This window comes from Rhinolophus ferrumequinum, chromosome 10 (assembly GCF_004115265.2).
Source record: "Rhinolophus ferrumequinum isolate MPI-CBG mRhiFer1 chromosome 10, mRhiFer1_v1.p, whole genome shotgun sequence".
NCBI lineage: Eukaryota > Metazoa > Chordata > Mammalia > Chiroptera > Rhinolophidae > Rhinolophus > Rhinolophus ferrumequinum.
Window position 1 is genome coordinate 85,404,718 of NC_046293.1, and position 22,576 is coordinate 85,427,293.

At 35.8% G+C, this 22,576-nt stretch overlaps 1 protein-coding gene across 2 annotated transcripts in view; it reads right to left on the minus strand.

Moving 5' to 3' along the window:
• The window catches only part of CEP83 (centrosomal protein 83), a 113,305-nt gene that overhangs the window by 44,341 nt on the left and 46,388 nt on the right, over positions 1–22,576 (minus strand). For both annotated transcript variants that reach the window (XM_033118247.1, XM_033118246.1), the window contains 3 exons: positions 22,049–22,141; positions 20,120–20,251; positions 4,925–5,176 (listed from right to left, as the gene is read on the minus strand). In XM_033118247.1, coding sequence (XP_032974138.1) covers positions 4,925–5,176; positions 20,120–20,251; positions 22,049–22,141 — 477 coding nt within the window. The remainder of the gene's footprint in view (positions 1–4,924; positions 5,177–20,119; positions 20,252–22,048; positions 22,142–22,576) is intronic.

Sequence of the window (22,576 nt, forward strand, 5' to 3'; positions counted from 1 at the left end):
AATATAAGAATAACGGGCATACAGAAGGAGGAGAAAGAGAGAAGGGAACAGAGAGTATTCTCAAACAAATAGTCAACGAGAACTTCCCAAACTTGTGGAAAGAACTGGATCCTTGAATCCAAGAAGCAAATAGAACACATTATTACCTCAACCCCAATAGGCCTTCTCCAAGGCACACTGTATTGAAGTTGTCAAAAAATAATGACAAAGAAAGAATCCTCAAGGCAGCCAGGGAAAAGAAGACAGTAACCTACAAAGGAAAGCCCATCAGATTATCATCAGATTTTTCAACAGAAACTCTACAAGCCAGGAGGGGTGGAATCAAATATTTAAACTAGTGAAAGAAAGAAATTATGAGCCAAGAAAAATATAATCAGCAAAGATATCCTTTAGATATGAAGGAGGAATAAAGACCTTTCCAGACATACAGAAGCTGAGGGAATTTTCTAACACACAACCTGAACTACAAGAAATACTGAAGGAAGCTATTCAACAAGTATAAATAGGGATAATCTGTGACAACCAAAACATAAAAGGGGGGAGAGTAAAGGTCTGAACCAGAATTTGGGAATGGAGAAATAAGCATGCAGAAAAAAATTGAATACTCTAAATATAAAACTTTCTTTTACATAAACTTAATGGTAACCACTCATAAAAATCCAGAAATGAAACACATAATGTAATAAAAGAAGAAACAAAGGGAAAAATTATAGAATACCACCACACAGAAATAACAGACAACAACAAAAAGGCTAAGCAATAATGGAGAGACAGTCTTACCAGTAAACCAAAGGTAGAATGATAGGAAATCCTCACATATCAATAATCACCCTAAATGTAAATGGACTGAACTCATCAATTAAAAGGCAGAGTAGCAGATTAGATTAAAAAACTAAACTCAACCATATGCTGCCTCCACGAGACACATCTCAGCTACAAGGCCAAACATAGACTCAAAGTGAAAGGGTGGAAATTGACACTCCAAGCAAATGGTATCCAAGGAAAATCGGGTGCAGTGATCTGATACTGATATCAGATCAAACAGACTTCAGGATGAAAAACGTAACAAGAGACAAAGATGGACATTTCATAACGATAAAAGAGACTATATAACAAGAAGACATAACAGTCATCAATAGTTACGTTCCCAATCAGGGACCACCTAAATATACCAAGCAACTACTAACAGAACGAAAGGGAGAAATTGACCAAAACACAATTATAGAAGGGGACCTAAATACATCATTGACAGCTATGGATAAATCATTCAAACAGAAAATAAAGAAATAGCAGCCCTAAAATGACACATTAGATGAAATGGACATAATTGACATGCATAGAGCACTTCATCCTAGAACATCAGACTACACATTTTTTCTAGTATAGAAAAAAATTCTCAAGGATAGACCACATATTGGGACATAAACCTAACCTCTGCAAGTTTAAGAAGAATTGAAATGATACCAAGCATATTCTCTGATCACAAGGCTTTGAAATTCGATATCAACTGCAAAAAGAAAGTGGGGAAAATCAAAAATATGTGGAGATTAAACAACATACTTTTAAACAACGACTGGGTCAAAGAAGAAATAAGAGGAGAGATCAAAAGACACATAGAAACAAATGACAATGAAAATACATCCTACCAAAAGTTTGGGGATGCAGCGAAAGCAGTTTCAAGATGGAAATTTACATCATTACAGGCCTATCTCAAGAAACAAGAAAAATCCCCTCACCTTACACCTTAAAGTACAAGAAAAAGAATAAATGAAAACCAAGGTCAGCAGAAGAAAGGAAATAATAAAAATCAGAGCAGAACTAAATGAAATAGAGAACAAAAAGACAACAGAAAAAATTAATGTGACAAACAGCTGGTTCTTTGAAAAGATTAATTAAATTGACAAACCTTTGGCTAGACTCACTAATATAAAAAGAGAAAAGACACTAATAAACAAAATCAGAAATGAAAGCGTGGTAGTTACCAAGGACGCCACAGAAATATAAAGGATCATCCAAGAATACTATGAAGGACTATATACCACCAAATTCAATAACCTAGAAGAAACGGACAAGTTCTTAGAAACATACAGCCTTCCTAGGATGAATCATGAAGAATTAGAAAATCTAAATAGACCAATCACCAGTAAAGAAATTGAATTCGTCATCCGAAACCTTCCTAAAAGCAAAAGTCTGGGACCAGATGGCTTCACTAGTGGATTCTACCAAACTTTCAAAAGGATCTAATACCTGTCCTATTCAAACTCTTCCAAAAAATTGAAGAAGAGACAATACTCCCCAACTCATTTTATGAGGCCAACATTACCTTGATACCAAAACGTGGTAAGGATAACACAAAAAAAGGAAAATTACAGACCAATATCTCTGATGAAAACAGATGCAAAAATCCTGAACAAAATTCTAGCAAATCGAATGCAACAATGCATTAAAAAGATTATTCATCATGACCAAGTGGGGTTCATCCCAGGGGCACAAGGATGGTTCAACATTCGCAAATCAATCAATGTGATACACCACATAAAATAAAGGACAAAAATCATGATTATATCAATAGATGCAGAAAAAGCGTTTGAAAGGTTGCAACATCCATTTATGACTAAAACACTTAATAAAATGGGTATAGAAGAAAATACCTGAACATAATAAAGGTCATATATGATAAACCCTCAGCTAATATGATAATTAATGGTAAAAAAAAAAAAAACTGAAGCCCTTTGCTCTATGTTCAGGAACACCACAGCGCTGTCCCCTATCACCTCTGCTTTTCGACATAGTGTTGGAAGTCCTCGCCAGAGCAATCAGGCAAGAGAAAGAAATAAAAGGCATCTAAATTGGGAATGAAGAAGTTAAACTGTCACTCTTTGCAGATGACATGATGCTATCTATAGAAAACCCTAAAGACTCCTCCAAAAAGCTATTAGAAACAATAAACGAATACAGTAAAATTCAAAATCAATGTACAAAAGTCCGGCTACAAAATAAACATACAAAAGTCCTATATACGAACAATGAAATCTCAGAAAAATAAATTAAAAAAAAATTCCTTTTGCAATTCCAACAAAAAGAATAAAATACCTAGGAATAAACTTAACCAAGGATGTGAAAGACCTATATGCTGAAAACTATAAGGCATTTTTAAAAGAAATTGAAGAAGATACAAAGAAATGGAAAGACATTCTGTGCTCATGGATTGGAATAATCAACATAGTTAAAATGGCCGTATTACCCAAAGCAATATACAGATTTAATGCTATCCCCATCAAAATCCCAATGGCATTTTTTTAAAGCAATAGAACAAAAATCATCAGATTTGTATGGAACCACAAAAGACTCCGAATAGCCAAAGCAATCCTAAGAAAAAAGAACAATGCTGGAGGTATCACACTCCCTGACTTCAGCTTGTACTACAGGGCAACAATAATCAAAACTGCATGGTATTGGCAGAAAAACAGACACACAGACAAATGGAAGAGAATTGAGAATTCAGAAATAAACCCACATAAATATGGATAATTTTTGACAAAGAAGCAAAAAACGTACAATGGAGAAAAGACAGCCTCTTCAATAAATGGTGCTGGCAGAATTGGAAAGCCACATGCAAACGAATGAAACTGGACTGCTATCTGTCACCACGTACCAAAATTAATTCAAAATTAATTAAGACCTAAGAATAAGACCTAAGAATAAGACCTGAAACAATAAACTGCATAGAAGAAAACATAGGTACTAAACTTATGGACGTTGGGTTCAAAGAGCATTTTATGAATTTGACCCCAAAGGCAAGGAAAGTAAAAGCTAAAATAAATGAATGGGACTATATAAACTTAAAAGCTTCTGCACAGCAAAAGAAACCATCGACAAAATAAAGAGGCAACCAACTGAATGGGAGAAGATTTTTGCAAACAGTGCCTCCAATAAGGGGCTAATATCCAAAACATACAAGGAACTCATACAACTCAACAACAAAAAAACAAACAACCCAATTGAAAAATGGGCAGAGGACCTGAAGAGACATTTCTCCAAAGAGGACATACAAATGGCAAATAGACATATGCAAAAAAGCTCAACATCACTAATCATCAGAGAAATGCCAATAAAAACCACAATGAGGTATCACCTCACCCCAGTCACAATGGCTATCATCAACAAGACAAACAGTAACAAGTGTTGGAGAGGTTGTGGAGAAAAAGGAACCCTCATACACTGTTGGTGGGAATGCAGACTGGTGCAGCTGCTATGGAAGGCAGTGTGGAGGTTCCTCAAAAAATTAAGAATATAATTACCATACAACCCAGCAATCCCTCTCCTGGGTATCTACCCAAAAATTTTGAAAAAATTTATCCATAAAGACATATGTGCTCCAATGTTCACTGAAGCTTTATTTACGATGGCCAAGACATGGAAATAACCAAAATGTGCTTCGATAGATGAATGGATAAGTTGGGGTATATATACTCAATGGAATACTATTCAGTGGTAAGAAAAGATGAAATAGTACCTTTGTGACAACATGGATAGATCCTGAGATTACAATGCTAAGCGAAATAAGTCAGACAGAAAAAGTAGAGAACCACATGATTTCACTGATATGTGGTATATAAACCAAAAACAAGAAAAGAACTAGACAAACAAATGAAGGAACAAAAACTCATAGACAATATTCTAGTGGTTACCAGAAGGTAAGGGGCCCGGGGGGCTCTAGAAGAGGGTAAATGGGGTCTAATATATGGTGATGGAAAGAGAACTGACTCTGGGTGGTGAACACACAATGTGAGATTTAAATAATGTTTTACAGAATTGTACACCTGAAATCTATGAAACTTTACTAACAACTGTCACCCCAATTAACTTTAATTAAAAAAAATAAAGTATGCCACCCTCTACTGGGAAGCAATTAAAACCTTACCTCCAGTGATCTGACTGTAGCCTGCATCTCAGCCAGCTGCCGCACCTGAATTCTTTGGGCATTTTCTACCTGAGCACCAGAATTCTCTTTTTCAGCTCTTAATTCTGCTACTTCAGCCTTTAAACCTTTTACTTTCTGACACAGCTGAACTTTTTCTTGAGCAAGCTGTTCCACTTGTTTGCTGTCTCTGGTGGGGTCAACGCTAAACATCTGGTTATACAGTTCTTCTTTATCTTCCTCCAGTCTTGCAATCTAGTAAGAATTTGAAAGAGAGCATACAACCTTAAATTATGGAATTTTCAGTCATGAACATGCTTTACAAGTCAGTAAACTAAAATTAAAAATTGCACAGTGTAAAGAAGAAAGCTCAGGTGGTAAAGTCCAGTACCAAGGAGGAAATAAGATATCCCGTTCTTTCTGTACTCAGCAGGCCTGAAATGTAAGGGCGAGCGCCTGGTCCTGTTGTCTCTCTATCTCCCCACGGTGTCTAGCACAGGGTTTCACCAGATGCCGAATAAAATTCAAAATTATAAATAATATGATAAAAATAATTATTAAAAAATGTCAAGTATTTTAAAAATCATAAGAACATTCTAGGCATTTGTCTCTGCAAGATCAATATGCTGATTGCTGCTAAGTTTTTTCTCATGTGACAGTAATTCTTGGGCTATGTCTATGGTAATAAAATGATCTATTCCAAAGCAACTTGATTCACAAAAAAAGCTGCTTATCCATTAAAAAAAAAAAAAATACCGTATTTCCCTGAAAATAAGACCTAACCGCAAAATAAGCCCTAGCATGATTTTTCAGAATGTGGGTAATATAAGCCCTACCCCAAAAATAAATCCCAGTTAAGATTTTCAGCCAGATGGATGCATTTAGTATGTCCGTTGCAACACACAACAGATGTGTTAAATTATAAAATCATATTAATATACAATTAAATATAAATATTATTGACATTAATATTTAAAATAAATAATATAAATTATAATTAAGTATTTGTAAATACCCAAGCAGGAGCCTTTGGACGAGAGGTAAACGCCTCTGTAAACAGATGAACTCGAGACTTATCGCCGAATGACCAATTGGAGTCCAGATACAACGTACAAATAACGTGCACTTGATAACGAATGGACGTGGTTGTGTTGTGTCTAATATGAATCTTCGTAATTCAATACATCATGTGTTGTAACAGACATACTTAATGCACTCACGTGAAATAAAGAAACGTTTTCTGAATTTTGGTGCCTACGATTTTTCGTCACTTTTGTGTGCACCATCATTCTTAACCGCCATCATTTTTGTTGCCACTTCTGTCTCATAAGTCTTCAATTAACACTTGATTTAATAGTAGATTTAAAGGGAATAATATTTTGACCCCCACACAAGATGAGTGCAAAAAGAAAGAGCTATTCCGTCAAGTACAAGAAAGGAATCGTGGAGGACTCCCGGGGCAAGAATCTTACGGCTTTCTGCAAAGAGAAGTTGGATCTCCTAATGGTCCAAAAATGGCGAGCAGAGCACAATAACCTCAGTTAACAGGTGGATAAGGGAAATGCTAAGAAGCGCAAGTGTGGATCAGGTCGGCAACCATTATTTCCTGAGCTGGAAGACATCATCTGTGAATGGATTGCAAAGGCTCTCCTGGTTGGTTGTGTGCGGGGTTGATATTCAAGCATTTGCCCTTGCAATGGCACCACAGTTAGAAATATCCCCAGAAGAATTCAAAGTATCACAACACTGGCTGGATGGCTTCCTTCAGCGATATGAACTGTCTCTAAGATCAACAACACTGTTCAAGCTGGAAGATACTGAAGTTATTTAACGTGCACTTGCATTCAAGTCCTTTGTTGATGGCATCGACTTTTCTAAATACCAACTCTCCAACATGATTGCTATGGATGAAACTGAAGTGTTTATGGGCCAAGGATCTCAAACAACAATTGATCAGAGGGGTGCCTCATCAATCTACATTCCCTCAACTTGTTACGAAAGTGCATGAGTTACCTGTATTTTGGCAATTCGTCTGGATGGAAAGAAAGCCCCACCTCTAATCATCACTAAGGGCAAGAAAGATAAAGTTGAACGTGTTTCAGGCATTTATGTTCTTGAAACCGAAAGAGCCTGGTGCACACAGCAATTATAAGGAAGTGGGTTGATTTAATGCTGCCATTTGTTTTGTAAGGTGGTCAGAGGTCTGCTAGTCTGGGATTCAGCCAGCACTCACCGCGCTAAAGACATGAAGAACTTCCTCACACAGAGAAGAATAGATCAAATAATAATTCCCGCAGGAATGACTGCCTATCTTCAGACTCTTGATATTGCAATAAAACAAGCCATTCAAGGACCATTTGCGCATGGAAATCAACTACACTGAAAACAGAATGAAGAGAGATCAGAATGGAAACTTTGTGAAGCCTAGCCTGCAAGAGGTCGTGAGTTGGGTGAAGAATTCATGGGATAAAATCACTGACAGCTGTGTTGCCAATGCACTACGAGCAGGCTACATGGACAAGAAGTGCTCATCTAGGGAGAGCTCTATTGCTGGACATGAGAGATTGCGGCTAATGGTTCTATAGGAAACGGAATCGCAAGAAATTTAAGCTGGAACTCAGGGTTTGGAGGGTTATGACGATGTTCCTGAAAAAGATGACATGACTGTATTTGAATAAATGCAGATTTTTGTACACGGATAAATGGATGTAGATTGTAGTACATGAATAAATGTAGATTGTTGAACATGAAAAAAATAAGACATCCCCTGAAAATGTGTCTTTTGGAGCAAAAATTAATAAAAGACCTGGTTTTATTTTCGGGGAAATACAGTATAAATGTGACTGATGAGCATTTTCAAATGACAGCTGAGAGTTTATGAAAGCCCCAGATGTAATGATGCCCTAGTTCCTAATTGTTAGATTTTAAAAAGAACTGAAAATCATTACTCCAAGGCACTGGAAACGTCACTAGGGAACTTGCAGAGCAGAAACACCAGTGGTTTTCCCATTCACGCCAACCATCACTCCCAGATCTCCCGGGCCTCCCAATGCTGGGTTTCAAGCCGCTTCCTAACCTGAAGCACCGAGAGGGCTCTCACCTCTGGAACGAGGGTGCCAGGTAATCATGGTCAAACTCATTCTTTCCCTTTCCTGCTCTCCCAAACTATCTATTCCCCACCATCACCACCAAATCTTTGTTGTTAAAGCTTCCTTTTTCAGTCTCTTTTTATATTTGAGGTTTCTTCAGATGATTCAACTTTCTTTAAAGAAAAGATTCAGCTGTTTAAAAAAAAAAGTTAGACACCACTGCTCTAAACACCACCACAGGTTGCCTGTAACCAGACTGAGTTAGCTCAGATGACTTACTCTTAAGCCAAAATAATGTTCTGCAACCCAGGTAAAAGTGGCCCAAAAGACAACTGATTGCTCACGTCGCTATACACGAACCTAAGAAGTGTGAGACCCACCCCAGGGCAGAATGTGTTTTCCGCATCTGTGCAATGAGGTTAGACTGGAGGCCGTTGAAGATCCTTCTCCATGTTAACATGCAGTGATTCCAATTTGGTTCTGGACAAGCTGAATTAAAGACGTCAGTGGGGAATACAGGAAGAGCTATCCAGCAGACAATTTTCCCCCCAGAAAATAATGTTTTCTTGGAAACCACCTGTAGAATTCAGAGTCAAGCCCTCAAAAACCCAACTAATTAGTGTCTCTCTCCTATTTTCTCTCTCACCCTTTACATATGAACATTACCCCTGGGGTTTGGTCCCTGACCATCTTTTTTCCGCCATTTTCTCTTTCCTTCAGCTCGCTGTGTGACTTTGTACAAGTCACTTTTTCACTTTGGCCTCAGCTAAAATGAAGGCCTTGGGCCGGACGATCTTGACGGTAGCATTTAGCTTTGGCAGGAGGTAACTCAAACACAGTTTCAGTGTGCTGTGTTAGATATGTGGGGCTCACCTAGGTCAGGAGTCAGTGCGTAACTCGGGTTCAGACGATGCCTTTCCTGAGTTCTGTGCTGAGCTGAGTGTGCTACACACAAAACTGCATTTAGTAACAACAGTTTCTCCTGCAGTCTTCATTTTACATATGCGGTCAGACAGCTAATGTTCCTGTCCAGCATGTTTCCTGTATTATTGCTTGTTCTAGCAGTTTCAAGGGGCATCTTTCGTCTTACTGCTGAAGTGTAAGATGAAATTGTGGACGGAGACAGCTAATGGCAGAGTCAGGATCAGATCCCACACTCACAACTCCTGAAGCAGAGCTCACTAACAAATCATTCCTACCCAAACTGGTGATCACTGCCTTCTAATTTCTCTATTTATTCAGTCATGCAACAAATATTTATGGAGTACTTACTATGTACCCAGCACTGTTCCGGGTAGTAAGGATACATCAGAGAACTGAGCAGACAAGCAAACAAATGCCAAACCTCTGCTATCAAGCTTATATTCAATCATTGCTGTGACACCGCTCTTGTCCCAGTCAGCTGGGCACAGAGCTTGGACACGTCCTCACCCTTCTCTTTTCCTGCACTCACTCAGAGTCACACACCATCTTCCTTGATAGCCTCAACTGGTTGTGCTCTCAATCCTTTGTTTGAATTTCTTTTTTATGACGTTTATCCAAATCTTCCTGTATTAAAGTTACCTCCAAGTTTATTTCATTCTCTTCGAGAATATAAGCTTACTTAACAGAAAAGATGATGTATTAACCAATTTTACTTTTAAAAAGTTGTTGAAGTGAAGGAAACTGAACCAAAACAGATAAGGAACTAGGACTAATTAATTGTTGATCATCTTTTCAATGGATGGGAGCACCATTCTTAATTCCCCAGGGCACACTAAACGAAAAGGTAGTATATCTAATTGCTTCATCTGTCTTTGTTTTTATTAACTTTATGATGGAGCATAGAGAAATGGTTAAGAGTACAGGCTCTGCAATCAAATGGTCTACATTTTTTCTTTCAGAATTTTAAAGATATTGCTCTACTATCTTTGGACTTGTATTATTTCCAAAGGGAATTCTGTTGTCATTCTTATCTTTGTTCTTCTGCACAAAATATCTTTTTTCTCTTGTTACTTTTTTTTATTATTAAACTTTTTTATTTTTAGATAGCGGTAGGTTCACATGCAGCAGTTGAAAGGAATAATAGAGATCCTGTATACCTTTTACCCAGTTTCCCTCACTGGTGACATCCGCCTCTTCTATTTTCTAGAAGACACTTTACAGAATTGGTTTTCAGTTTTTAAAAAATCACTTGGTAGAATTCACCAGTGAAATCATTCTTTTTGAGAATTTTCAAATTATGAATTTAGTTTCCTCAATAGCTATACAGCTATTCAAATTACCTACTTTATATGGACCAAGTTATGGTTTTATGTGCCTATTTCATCTATGTTTGTCAAATTTAGCTAGAGTTCATCTCTATGTAATAACCTAATAAGATTACCCTTTTGATGTCTGCAAGGTCTGTAGTAATGTTCCATTTAATTCCTGATAAAAGTAATTTGTGTCTTCTGTCTTTGTCACCTTAGCTAAAGGTTTGTCATTCATTAGTCTTTTCAAAAGAAACCACTCTTTGTTTCACTGATGTTCTCTATTGTTTTGGTTTTCAATTTCATTGGTTTCTACTCTTATCTTTTTTATTTCCTTCCCTCTGCTTGCTTTGGGTTTATTTTGATCCTTTCTTTATAGATTCTTAAGGTGGGAGCTAGATTATTGATTTGACAAACTTTTCTAATGAATGTATTTAGTGCTATGAATTTTTCTCTCAGCACTGCTTTAGCTGTGTCCCAAATATTTTAATATGTTGCATTTTCATTTTCAATCAGATCAATGTATTTTCTGAAATTGCATTTTCATTGGTATGTTTTTCATTGAAATTTCCTCTCTGACTCATGAATTATTTGAAGTGTCATTTCACTTGAAGATTTCTCTGCTTCCTTTCCATTATTGATTTCTAGTTTGCTTACAGTGGTTGGAGAAATCATTGTGTATAATTTCAATTTTTGTAACTTTATTGAGGTTTATTTTATGGCTCAAGTTATGGTCTATCTGGGTATATGTTCAGTGGACACTTCAAAGAATGTATTTAGGTACTCTTGTTGGGTGGAATGTTCTATAAATGTTGACTAGATTTCTGCTGGTTGATGGTTGTGTTGAGTTCTATGTCCTTCCTGATTTACTAACTGTTCTATCCACTGTTGAGATAGCAGTGTGAAGTCTCCAACAATTGTGAATTTGTCTATTTCTCCTTTTAGTTCTACCAATTTTTACTTCACATATTTTGCAGCTCTGTTTCATATATAACTAGTATGCATATGTCTCCCCGGTGGACTGACATTTTTTTGTTATTATATAATGTCTACCTCTGGTATTTTTCTTTGCTCTGAAGTCTACTTCAACTGATGTTAATATAGCCACTCCTGCTTCTTTTAATTGTTTGCATGATGTATCTTTTCCCATCCTTTTACTAACTACCTATATTGTTATATTTGAAGTTTCCTGGAAACAGCATATAGTTGGATCTTTTATTTTTAAAATCAACTCTGCAAATCTGTCTTTTAATTGGTATTTTTAGACCATTTGTATTTATTATGACTATTAATATGTTAACAGCTTAAGTTTTTCTTCTTTTTTCCCTTTTTAAGTTTGTTTCCTATTTATTTGTGTTTTTCTGCCTTCCTGTGTGTTATCTGAACATTTTTTAGGATTCCATTTTGATTTATTTATAATGTTCTGGCTATCTTATTGTATAGATTTCTTACTTGTTGCTGTAGGTATTACATTATATATACATAATTTATCATGGTCTACTGGGTTCGTTTTACCAGTTCAAATGATGGACAGAAAAACTTTACCTCCCTTTACATCCCTTTGCCCTTGTTCATAATATAATTGTCTTAATGATTTTCTCTATACACGTTTAAAACCAAATCAGGCACTGTTATAATTTTTGCTTCAACCATCACACAAAATTTACAAACTCACTCAGGAAGTCTTTTGTATATACCCAGTTTTGCTTACTGTGTTCTTTTATCCTTCCTGATGCTGTGAGGTTCCTTTTGTATTGTTTTATTTCTGTTTAGAGAATTTCCCTTAGACATTCTTTTGGATAGGTCTACTGGCAACAGATTCTCTTAGTTTTCCTTAATCTAAGAATGTCTTGATTCATCCTTCAGGAATGAAGGATATTTCTGCTGGATATAGAATTATGAGTTGACACTTCTTGATAATGCTGTGGCACATCCTTTTGGCCTCTGTGGTTTCTGATGAGAAATGTCTGGAAATTGTTTTCCTCTTATAAGTAAGGTACCATTTCTCTCTTGCTACTTTCAGCATTTTTTTCCTATAGTGTTTATAAGTTTGATGTCTCTTAGTGTGGATTTCTTTGGTTTTTATCTTGTCTGATGTTCACTCAGCTTCTTGAATCTGTCTGTATGTTTGTGTCTACCAAATTGGGGGAGTATTCAGCCCTTATATCTTCAAGTGTATTTTCAGCACTGCCCTCTTTCTCTTTTCCTTTCAAGGACAAAAATCTTAGATCTCTTGTCTTATTTCCACAAGTGCCTGAGGCTATCCCTGTTTATTTCGTTTTTTAATCTATTTTCTGTAGTTTGTTCAGGTTGGGTAATTCTAATGTTCTATCTTCAAGTTCACTGATTCCTTCTTCTATCCCCTCCATTCTGCTGTTCAGCCCATCAACTGAGGTGTTTGTTTGTGTTGGGGGGGGGCGGTCATCGTATTTTTCAGCTCTAAAATTTCCATTTGGTTCTTCTTCATATTTTTTACTTCTTGGCTGAGATACTCTATTTTTTTCATTTGTTTCAAGCAGGTTTTTAATTGTACATTAAAGCATTTTTAATATGACTGAGTTAAAATATTTGTTAGATAATTCTGTCATCTCAGTGTTAGCATCTATTGATTTAGTTTGAGATCTTCTAGGTTCTCAGTATGACATGGAATTTTTTATTGTAATTTGGACTTCTTGGGTATTGTATTAGGGCTGATTCTTATTTAAAGTTTCTGTTTTAGCTGGCTAAAGTTTCTGTTTCCTCTGGTAGAGGAAAGGTGGTGTTGCTGCCTCATTATTGCCAGATGGAATAGTCCAGATTCCCCACTCCACCTCTATGACATCTGAAGTGGAAGAGGCTCCTCATGACATCCATCTTAGGTGGAAGTGGGAGTTCCAGCTCCCCAGTAAGCCCACTGATGTTTCCCTAGATGGCAGGCGCAAAGATGACTTGTTACTGTTCCCCATATGGCCTCCACTGACACTTCGTGTCAAGTGTGGTCACCACTGACATGACAGAGCAGCAGTGAAAAGTCCTGATTCCACACTAGGCATTCTCTGACATGACCCAGGCAGGGAGGAGGCAGGGCACTTCATTACTGCTAGCTGAGGGTGGAAACCTAGGCTCCCTAGATCATCTCCAACGCCACCATGGCAGGTGGGTGGGAGTCATGTTATTGCCAAGTGGGTATGAATTCCCGGCTCCCTACCCTGGCCTTCTCTGCTATCCTCTTGGCTGGGGGTTAGTGTTCCTCATTGTAGCCTGGGGAAAGTGGAAGTTCAGGTGCTCCACTGGCATTAGTTAGTATGGGTGATCATGGGACCAGTTTTATTACAGTATTTGGCTGAAGCAGAATTGCTATTATCTAAATTAACTAGGCTGTTCTTTTCCTAGTACTTTGCCTAGAGGGAACAGGCTTGTGTTGGGGTTTTTTATCATCTGTGCCAAATTGCTGGTTTCTTCAGCATCAAGTCTGAAATAGATGAGACAAAATGAAAACCCAGAGAACATACCACAGCCAGTCCCTGGATCCCAAAGTCCTTAGATGGTATGCCTTTTTCTCCATTTTCCAGCATTCTTATGTTTGTTTTATATATAATGTCCAGGGATTTTTGTTTTATTTACCAGGAGGAACAGTGAGAAGCACATCTATTCCATCTTCCTGGAAGCAAAGTCTTCCTATTGGCTTTTAAAATTCTTTATCACTAGTATTAAAGTAATTGAACCTGTGTGCCTTGGTGTAATTTTCTTCATGTTTTCTGTGCATGTGGTTCATTGAGCTTCTTGGATGTGTGGGTTTATAGTTCTCATGACATCTGAAAAATCTGACCATTATTTCTTCAGTATTTTTTTCTGTTCCTCCTTTCTCCTTTTAGAATTTCAATTATCTAATGTTGTCCTCACTATGTGCTATAATCATTTATTTCTTCTTCTTTTTCTCTCTGTATTTCATCTTGGATAGTTTCTATATCTTCCATTTAGCTATTATCTCTTCTTCCACAGTGTCTAACCCACTTCTATTGTCCATTTTGATTGTATTTTTCATCACTAGGGTCTTTTCTTAAAAATATTTTCATGTCTCTCATCATGTTCAAGCATATATTAATGACTTTGTCTACTGATCATTTCTAGGTCTGTTCCTATTGATCTTTTCTTTATTATGAAACATATTTTCCTTTTCTTTGCATGCCCATTTAAAAAATAATAATCTTTAAATTATAGAGTAGTTTTAGGCTCGCAGCAAAATTCAGGAAAAAGTAGAGTTCAATACGTCCCTGCCCCAATACACATAGCCTCCCCGCCACTATCAACATCTCACACCAGAGTGGTACACTTGTTACAACTGATGAACCTGCACTGACATATCATTATCACCCATAGTCCACAGTTTACATTAAGGTGCACACTTGGTGGTGTACATTCTATGGATTTTGACAATGTAGAAAGGCATGTATCATCAACCATTGCAGTATCACACCGAATAGCTTTATCACCATAAAAATCCTCTGTACTCCATCTCTTCATCCCGTCCTCTCCCCTAACCTTTGGGCAACCACTGATCTTTTTAATGATCCCAGTTTTGCCTTTTCTACAACGTCATATAGTTGAAATCCTGAAATTTGTAGCCGTTTCAGATTGGCTTCTTTTACTTAATAATATGCACGTAAGGTTCTTCCACATATTTTCATGGTTTGATAGCTCACTTCTTTTTAGCATTGAATTATATCACATTCTCTGGATGTACCAGTTTATTTATTCACCTATGAAAAATATCTTGGTTGCTTCCAAGTTTTGGCAATTAGGAATAAAGCTGCTAGAAACGTCTGTGTGCAGGCTGTTGGACAGACATTAAGTGTTCAACTCTGGGGTAAATACCAAGGAGTGAAATTACTGGTTTGTACGTTAAGACTATAAGCAGTTTAATAAAAAACTGTCTTCTAAAGGTTGCTGTACCATTTTGCATTCCCACAAGCAATGGTGGGAAGTCCTGTTGTGCCACATCCTCACCAGCATTTGGTATTGTCAGTGTTTTGAATTTAGGCCATTCTGATATGTGTGTTACCTCACTGTTGTTTGAATTTGCAATTCCTTAATTACATGTGATGTTGAGCATCTTTGCTTATTTGCCATCTGTATACCTTATTAGGTGAAGTGTCTATTAAGGTCTTTGGCCCATTTTTAAATCAGGTTGTTAGTTTTCATAGTTCTTTGTATACTTTAGATAATAGTCTTTTATCAGATATCTCTTTCAAATATTTTCTCCCAGTCTATAGCTTCTCTTCTCACTCTTGACAGTGTCAGTCACAGAGCAAAAGTTCTTAATTTTAATGAAGTCTAACTTATCAATTATTTCTTTCATATATCATGTCTTTGATATTGTATCTAAAACATCATCACCAAACCCAAGGTCGTCTAGGTTTTCCCCTATGTTATCTTCTAGGAGTTAGTTTTACATTTTACATTTAGGTCTATAATCTATTTTGAGTTAATTTTTGTGAAGGGTCCAGATCCATTTTTCACATGTGCATGTACAGTTGTTTTAGCACTAATTGTTGAAAAGACTATGATTTTCTCCATTCTGCCTTTTCTTTGTCAAAGATCGACTGTATTTGTGTAGGTCTGTTTCAAGACTCTGTGGTCTATTCTGTTGATCTATTTGTTTATTATTTTGTTAATACCACATTGTCTTGATTATCAACTTTATAGTAAGTCCTGAAGTTAGACAGTATCAGTCCTCCGACTTTCTTTTTCTTGAATACTGTATTGGCTACTCTGGGTCTTTTGCCTCTCTACATAAACATTAGAATCAGTTTGTCGATATCCACAGAATACTTGCTGAGGTTTTGACTGAGATTATATTGAATCTATAGGTCAAGTTGGGAAGAACAGACATCTTGAGAACATTGAGTCTTCCTATCCATGAACATGGAATATCACTCCATTTATTTAGTTCTTCTTTGATTTCATTCATCAGAGTTTTGTAGTTCTCTTCATATAGATCTTGTCTATTTTAAAAAATATCTGCTGTATCTATTATGATAATTCATACTATGATTAATGCTGTCAGGTACTAATAGTAATAATACCATTTTTTGAGCATTTACTACGTGTCAGGTACTATAGTAAACATTTTGCACATGAAGTTTAAAGTTCCCAGATCTTAGCTTTTAAAATCAAGTTTATTTACCTTTTTATATTCCTACTATTCTAGGTTTCTTCCTTTTCCCTATATGTACTAGAATTGTTCTTCCTAAACTTATGATGGAATACAAAAACATTTTGTCACTTATTTACATTAAGAAGGTAGTACTTAATTCACTCACATATTTAAAGTTCATATTTTAATCTACTTTTGGAAGAAACCGTCTCCTTTCCTTTACTCAGTGTCTTAAAAAGAATTCTACTCAGACTGAACAAGAGAACAGGGATAATAATACATGCCTTTTTCAGGTCCCGAGAGTTACCTTTGTCATGAGGGTAGTAATAGATCCCTGTGACTAATAAAAAAGTCAAAGCAGAGAGCACCCAAAAGTACAGCAGTCAGAATGCTGGGAGTGTGATGAAGGTGAGGGACACAGGCACTGCAACAAGAGATGCCCTTGAACTATTTAGAATATCTAAATGCAGGCCTAACAGTGAAAACTCTAGTATGCTAAAGTAAAGGACAGGATCATATGCTCAAGAAATTTGAAAGCATAGAATTTTAAATTATAACAATGGCTAGTATTTATGGAATGCTTACTATTGTGCTAGGTACTTGTCTACACACTTTACACATATAAATTTATTAAATCCTCACAACTCCATGGGATAGGTACCATAGTTAATACCATTTTACAGATGAGGAACTGACGCACACAAAAGTCAAGTCAGTTCCCAACGTCCCACTAAATGAACATTCAAAACATTTAAAATTTTACATGTTAAAAGGTTTATTAGTTTTTGAGATAATCATATCCTAAACTGCATTCACACAGAAAATTTTAATTAGTACAATTTCACAAAGCCCTTATAAAAGGTTGCCAAAAGCAATCACAGAGAATCCGTATTGTGAGCTAATTTAATTTTAATTTGGGACTTTTGTCTATTGCAATGTGGTTTAAAGTAATCTGAGAAGGTAGCAAGTTAGAACATTTGGAATACTTTAGATAAAGGAGCCATCTAGGTCTAAAGTAGCACTCCAGATAGAACTTCAGAACCTACCAGGATAAAAATGAAGTGTTTTGAGAGGTTTTACAATGTCTACTGACATACATGTCAGGATAAGGACCAAAGTAGGAGCACAGTATAAGTTTTGTGCTACCCGTGCTTTAAGAAAAAAATACCGTGTGATAACAGGGAAACAGGAAAGTTCTCCTTTTTGCCATAGAAACTCTGGCTTTTCACCTGATCCATAAAAGCCAAGACAGAACTCAGTCAGTTTGGAGAATATGATGGAATAATCTCAGGGATGTCACTATGTGCTATCATTCTTACAGTTTTTCATATGATGTAGTGCTTCCCTCTCTCAACATTTTAATGCCCACTGAATTAGTCGTTTCTTTCACTCATTCAGTCCACCAGTACAATCAACTAAATGCTCTGTATTGCAGAATAATATAAAATTAGAGTCCTAATAACATAATGAAAACACAATAGTACCACTTTTTAATAACGACTATATAGGCGACTTCCAAACTTCAGCTGTAAGAAGTCCCAGATTTAATATGTACTTACAACCAAATGCACTGATTGAAAAATCATGACATTATCTTTTTTGTAAGGTAAAGATATCTTCTTTAATACATTCTTTTTAATTCAGAATATCATGAGGGAGACACAAATTCCTGGAGTGCTTTACAGGAAAACACTAACACAATCTTCCTAAAGTATTCCCCTCAGAACCAACACACTAAAGGATATCCAGTTACTTATTTTATCTGTAGAAGTGAAAATGCACAAGTATTGTATGAGTTAATTAATGAAAGAAAATCCAATTATTTTAGTACATTGAATTATTCTTACCAGTTTAAATTGTAAGATTGGAGTATGGCAAGAGTAGGCTTTGCTTTGAAGTTTTACTGCTGTTTCATGATCCACAATCATCTCACTAGGTTTTACTATATTGTTTACAGAAACTGGAGTATAACGATAAGTGATGGAATGAAAGCAAATACCCAATTATCCACTAATTAATATTGCTCCTGCATAATCAATTGGGAAGTAGAAAGAAAAGAACTTTGGTCTTTTCATAAAGTCTTACTTTTCTAGCCTCTACTAATTATGGCTTCTTAACTAGCTGTTTATCATCATATTTCTAAGAATGTCATAATTAACTGATCCCTTAAAATTTTTAATGACTATCACTTTGTTTTTCTTGGGTAAAAAGTAGATTAGTCATCAGATTTCAGATACAGGTTTCATTCTTTAAAACAACAATAAAACTAAAAAACTGGAGAATACAAATAATCATTACCAGGTAAACTAAATCTAAACTAATCATCTTTAGATTTTAAAAGCAAAGTATAAAATAAAGCACTACTACCCTTAACCTCAGCATAGACTCTTCAATATACTAAATCTACGTTTTAGACTGGAAATCTTTATTATTCCTATTTTCCACAAGAAAATTTTTATACGCAGTTCCTTTAAGTGTCATAATTACAGATTCAAACCCTTTCATCATCACTCACAGTATAGATCAATTAATCTCTTGACAAAACTACGGTTGTGGGATGGCTTTTAACTGGCATGGCAATTTCAAATCATGGGTAATTTCAAACTTACAACTCTGCACTGCAAGTTGGGGTGCCTGAGTTCTGCTGTTAACTTGGCTGCTGACTTTCTTTGGGACTTAGAGCAATGCACTTATCTTGTGCTTCAGTGTCTTCATTTAAAATTGAGACACTACTATCAGAAAAGTGAGATCATATGTGAATAAAGCATTTAAAGCTGTAAAGAATTTTTTAAATGCAAAAGACTATTATAAATATTTATAGTTTTCTCATACTGTATTATTAATGAGCTCAAATGATCCAAAGTTCATATAACTTCTTACATATCAAACAATCATGGAACAGTTTGTTCACTTCTAAGAATAAATTGTTTGATCCAATTAGTTACTGGCAAAGGAAAGTGAGTATATTTTAACTCTTGATTCCAAATAAAGACAATGCAATAAATGTATAATGCAGATGTGCTTGTACATAACACGTTTCACCTAACTACAGACAAACATATTTTTACAAATTCAACTAGCATTAGATTTCTTATTTCAATACAGCAGGATAAAATTGGCATTTCTCTTTCCATCCTGAAAAATCATCTAAGAGCAACATAAAGAATGAGCAACACAAACCCCATTTTTGGGAATATTAGGAGACAAACTACAAAATGAGTTGAGAGGCTGCCACCAGCAGGAGAGACAGAGCAGGAGTGCACACCACAGGCAGCAGAGAGGACGTTGCGGTTGCACACGTCACAGAACAAAGTACACACCTTGAAGGTGAAGGGCACACCCTAAGGTAGAAATCCCTTGTTTATATCGGGAAACAAGGTGCATGGGTGACAGAGTCCCAAGGAGGAGAGGGGGACAGTGCTAAACAAAGAATCATACGGATAAACTATTCGAGTATTTGCAAAGAGAAGTCTTTCTCTGTGGCCATGGGAGAAAAGAGACTTACTATTGCCACTGATTGGGGCAAAAGAAAGGAGGAAAAGAACAGAAAAATCTAATAGTCAAAATAAGAACATTCACAAGAAAAATGTTGCTAGAGAGCAGATGAAAATCATGACAAATAATTCACATTAAAAAAAAATTATGCAATCAACTCTAACTTGAGATTTACAAAAATATATAATCATAAAATTTTATTGACTAGAAAAGGATAACAACTAAACTAGCAAAATCAATCACTCACCTCTGATTTATATTTTATTTTTTCTTCTTCTAACATACGTGCAAATTCTTCTTTCTGGTGTTCAAATTCTGATTTGAGAAATGTATGTTCATAGCGAAGCTTATTATATTCAGCTCTATACTTTTCAACTTCCTAAATTATAAGGAGACAACAATTTATCACAAATTTATAAATGAAATTTGTATTCACTCCAAAAATCACTTTTGCAAATATAAATAATTTTAAGTTACATTATATTCAGAGCAATTCTAAAAGTAAAAAATAAGCTTAACAGAAGTATAAATAAACCTTGGAAAAGTTCTCATAACAAATATCCTACACACAAAATTAGTACATTCCTGAGAAATTACCAATAAAGCCAATTACCATTCAATCAACCGTATTTCCTCACTGATTCTCATAATAATAAAAATGTTGACAAGGTCAAAAGTTTTGACCTCTGGACTTAAAAAAACAATATTTAAGAATGTAGCACACCTTTCAAAATACAGATTAAAAATTAATTTTATGACAAAATAAAAAATTCCCCCCTAAAATTCAGACAGGATGAATTCAAAGTAGATAAAGTATATTCCCTGGCATGCTCCAAGTCTGCTTCTCCACCCAACGAAAGTTGCTGGGCATTCTGAATCTCAGTGAGAACTTAGACAAAAGAGCAGAAAAATAGAGGACACTCTATTTCAACATATATCAGAAAATGAGGTAACAAAGAAGACCTCTAAAATACTCAGGAACCTGTAAAACTTCAGCTGAAATATTTCTCTTCTAAGCCAGTTTACTCACAAAGAAAATAGGTTTTGTGATTTTATTAGAGACATACTTTGTTTTGATATTTCAAAAAACGCTTTTACTTCACTTGATCACCTACCTTACTTAGGTCTAAGTGATTTTGATTACATCCCCAAATAAAATCTACTCCCGAATCAAAATGCTTTGGTTATCCATCAGGAGGACATTCAAAAGATGACTTTACCACGCCAGTAAGCCATTTATAAAACAAGATCCACAACTATTTTGTGCAAAGGCAGCATCACTAGACTATAGCTTTCCAGAGGGGTCCATTTTGAAGTAAACAATACTTATTTGTATGGATGGTCAAGGCCCAGAATATTTGTTAAATAATACACACAAAATGTCTAATATAGTACCTAATATACTTCATGTCTGTCATCTTTTCCTGTCCCCTTTATTAAACATTTAGTCATATTATACCAAGATTTCATATGAGGAAACTGCTCACAATCTGAAGGAAAACTGTAACAGATTTTTACTTTTCTGAGGGTTACATGAAATTCATTCTTTCGTTCAACAAATACTGAGCACCTATTGTATGCTAGGAACTGTTCTAGGAACTTGGAATATAACAGTGAACAAAACAGATAAGGCTTCTCCTCTCATGCAACTTATATTCCTAGAGATGGTAAAAGAGATTATAAAAAATAAAGCACAGTATATATTAAATAGCATATCAGAAGTTAGGAAGTACTAGAGAAAAATAAAAAGCAAAGCAGGCTAAATGGGGATCCAAAGGTCTAATCTAAGGAGTGACGGAAAAGGCAGGTTGCAACATTAATGGGGGCAGGGGTTGGACTAAGTAGGCCTCGTTGAGGTGACATTTCAGCAAACACTTAAAAGAAATAAAGAAGTTGGCCAAGATATATCTGGAGAAGCAACATATCAAGGCAAAAGCAACAGCTAGAGCAGACTCCTGAATACAGCATTTCTGGGGAGCCAAACAAAGATCAAGGAGGCCAGTGTGGTTGGAGAAAAGGAAGTCAGAGGGATCCTGCAGTCTGATCCTGGGCAGCCCCAAAGGCTGCCTGAGTAAGAAGGGGAGCTACTGCAGGCCTTTGGGGAGGGGAACGATGCTTTCCATCAAGCTTTCCACGTGAAGATAAATGCATTGTTCGTTCTGCATAAATTACTTACTTCATCCAGATTCCTGAAACGCTCTCTCATTGGAGTTTCTAATTCTTGTTGTATTTGGGCTTTCAATAATTCCAACTTTTGTGGAGTTAATACCTAATATGTAGAGAAACACAAACAATTCTAAATATTTAATCACAAATATTAAAACAAGAATTTGCAAAATTTCAAAGCCTTTCTATTTATGAAATGAAATGTAATTCATAGAAATTTCACAATATATCAAAGTTAACAGTAATCATTATATACATAGAAGCATCTTTTGAAACAATACTTTAAGAATATCGATTTTAGGCTCTCTTCAGAAATGACAAAAATTCCATTAACGTGAGGTAAAGACAGTCACTAATTATTGTTACTGTTAGGAATAAGTACATTGGCAGCTAAGTATCATGTTGGATACAATGGCTGTTAGCCTATTATCTAAAGCAAGCAAAATAAAGGGGTAATAATTTGGTATACCATAAAGAACTCAAAGACTTATTTTCAATCAGAAAAAGCTGATAATTACTCTGATCACCAAAACTAATT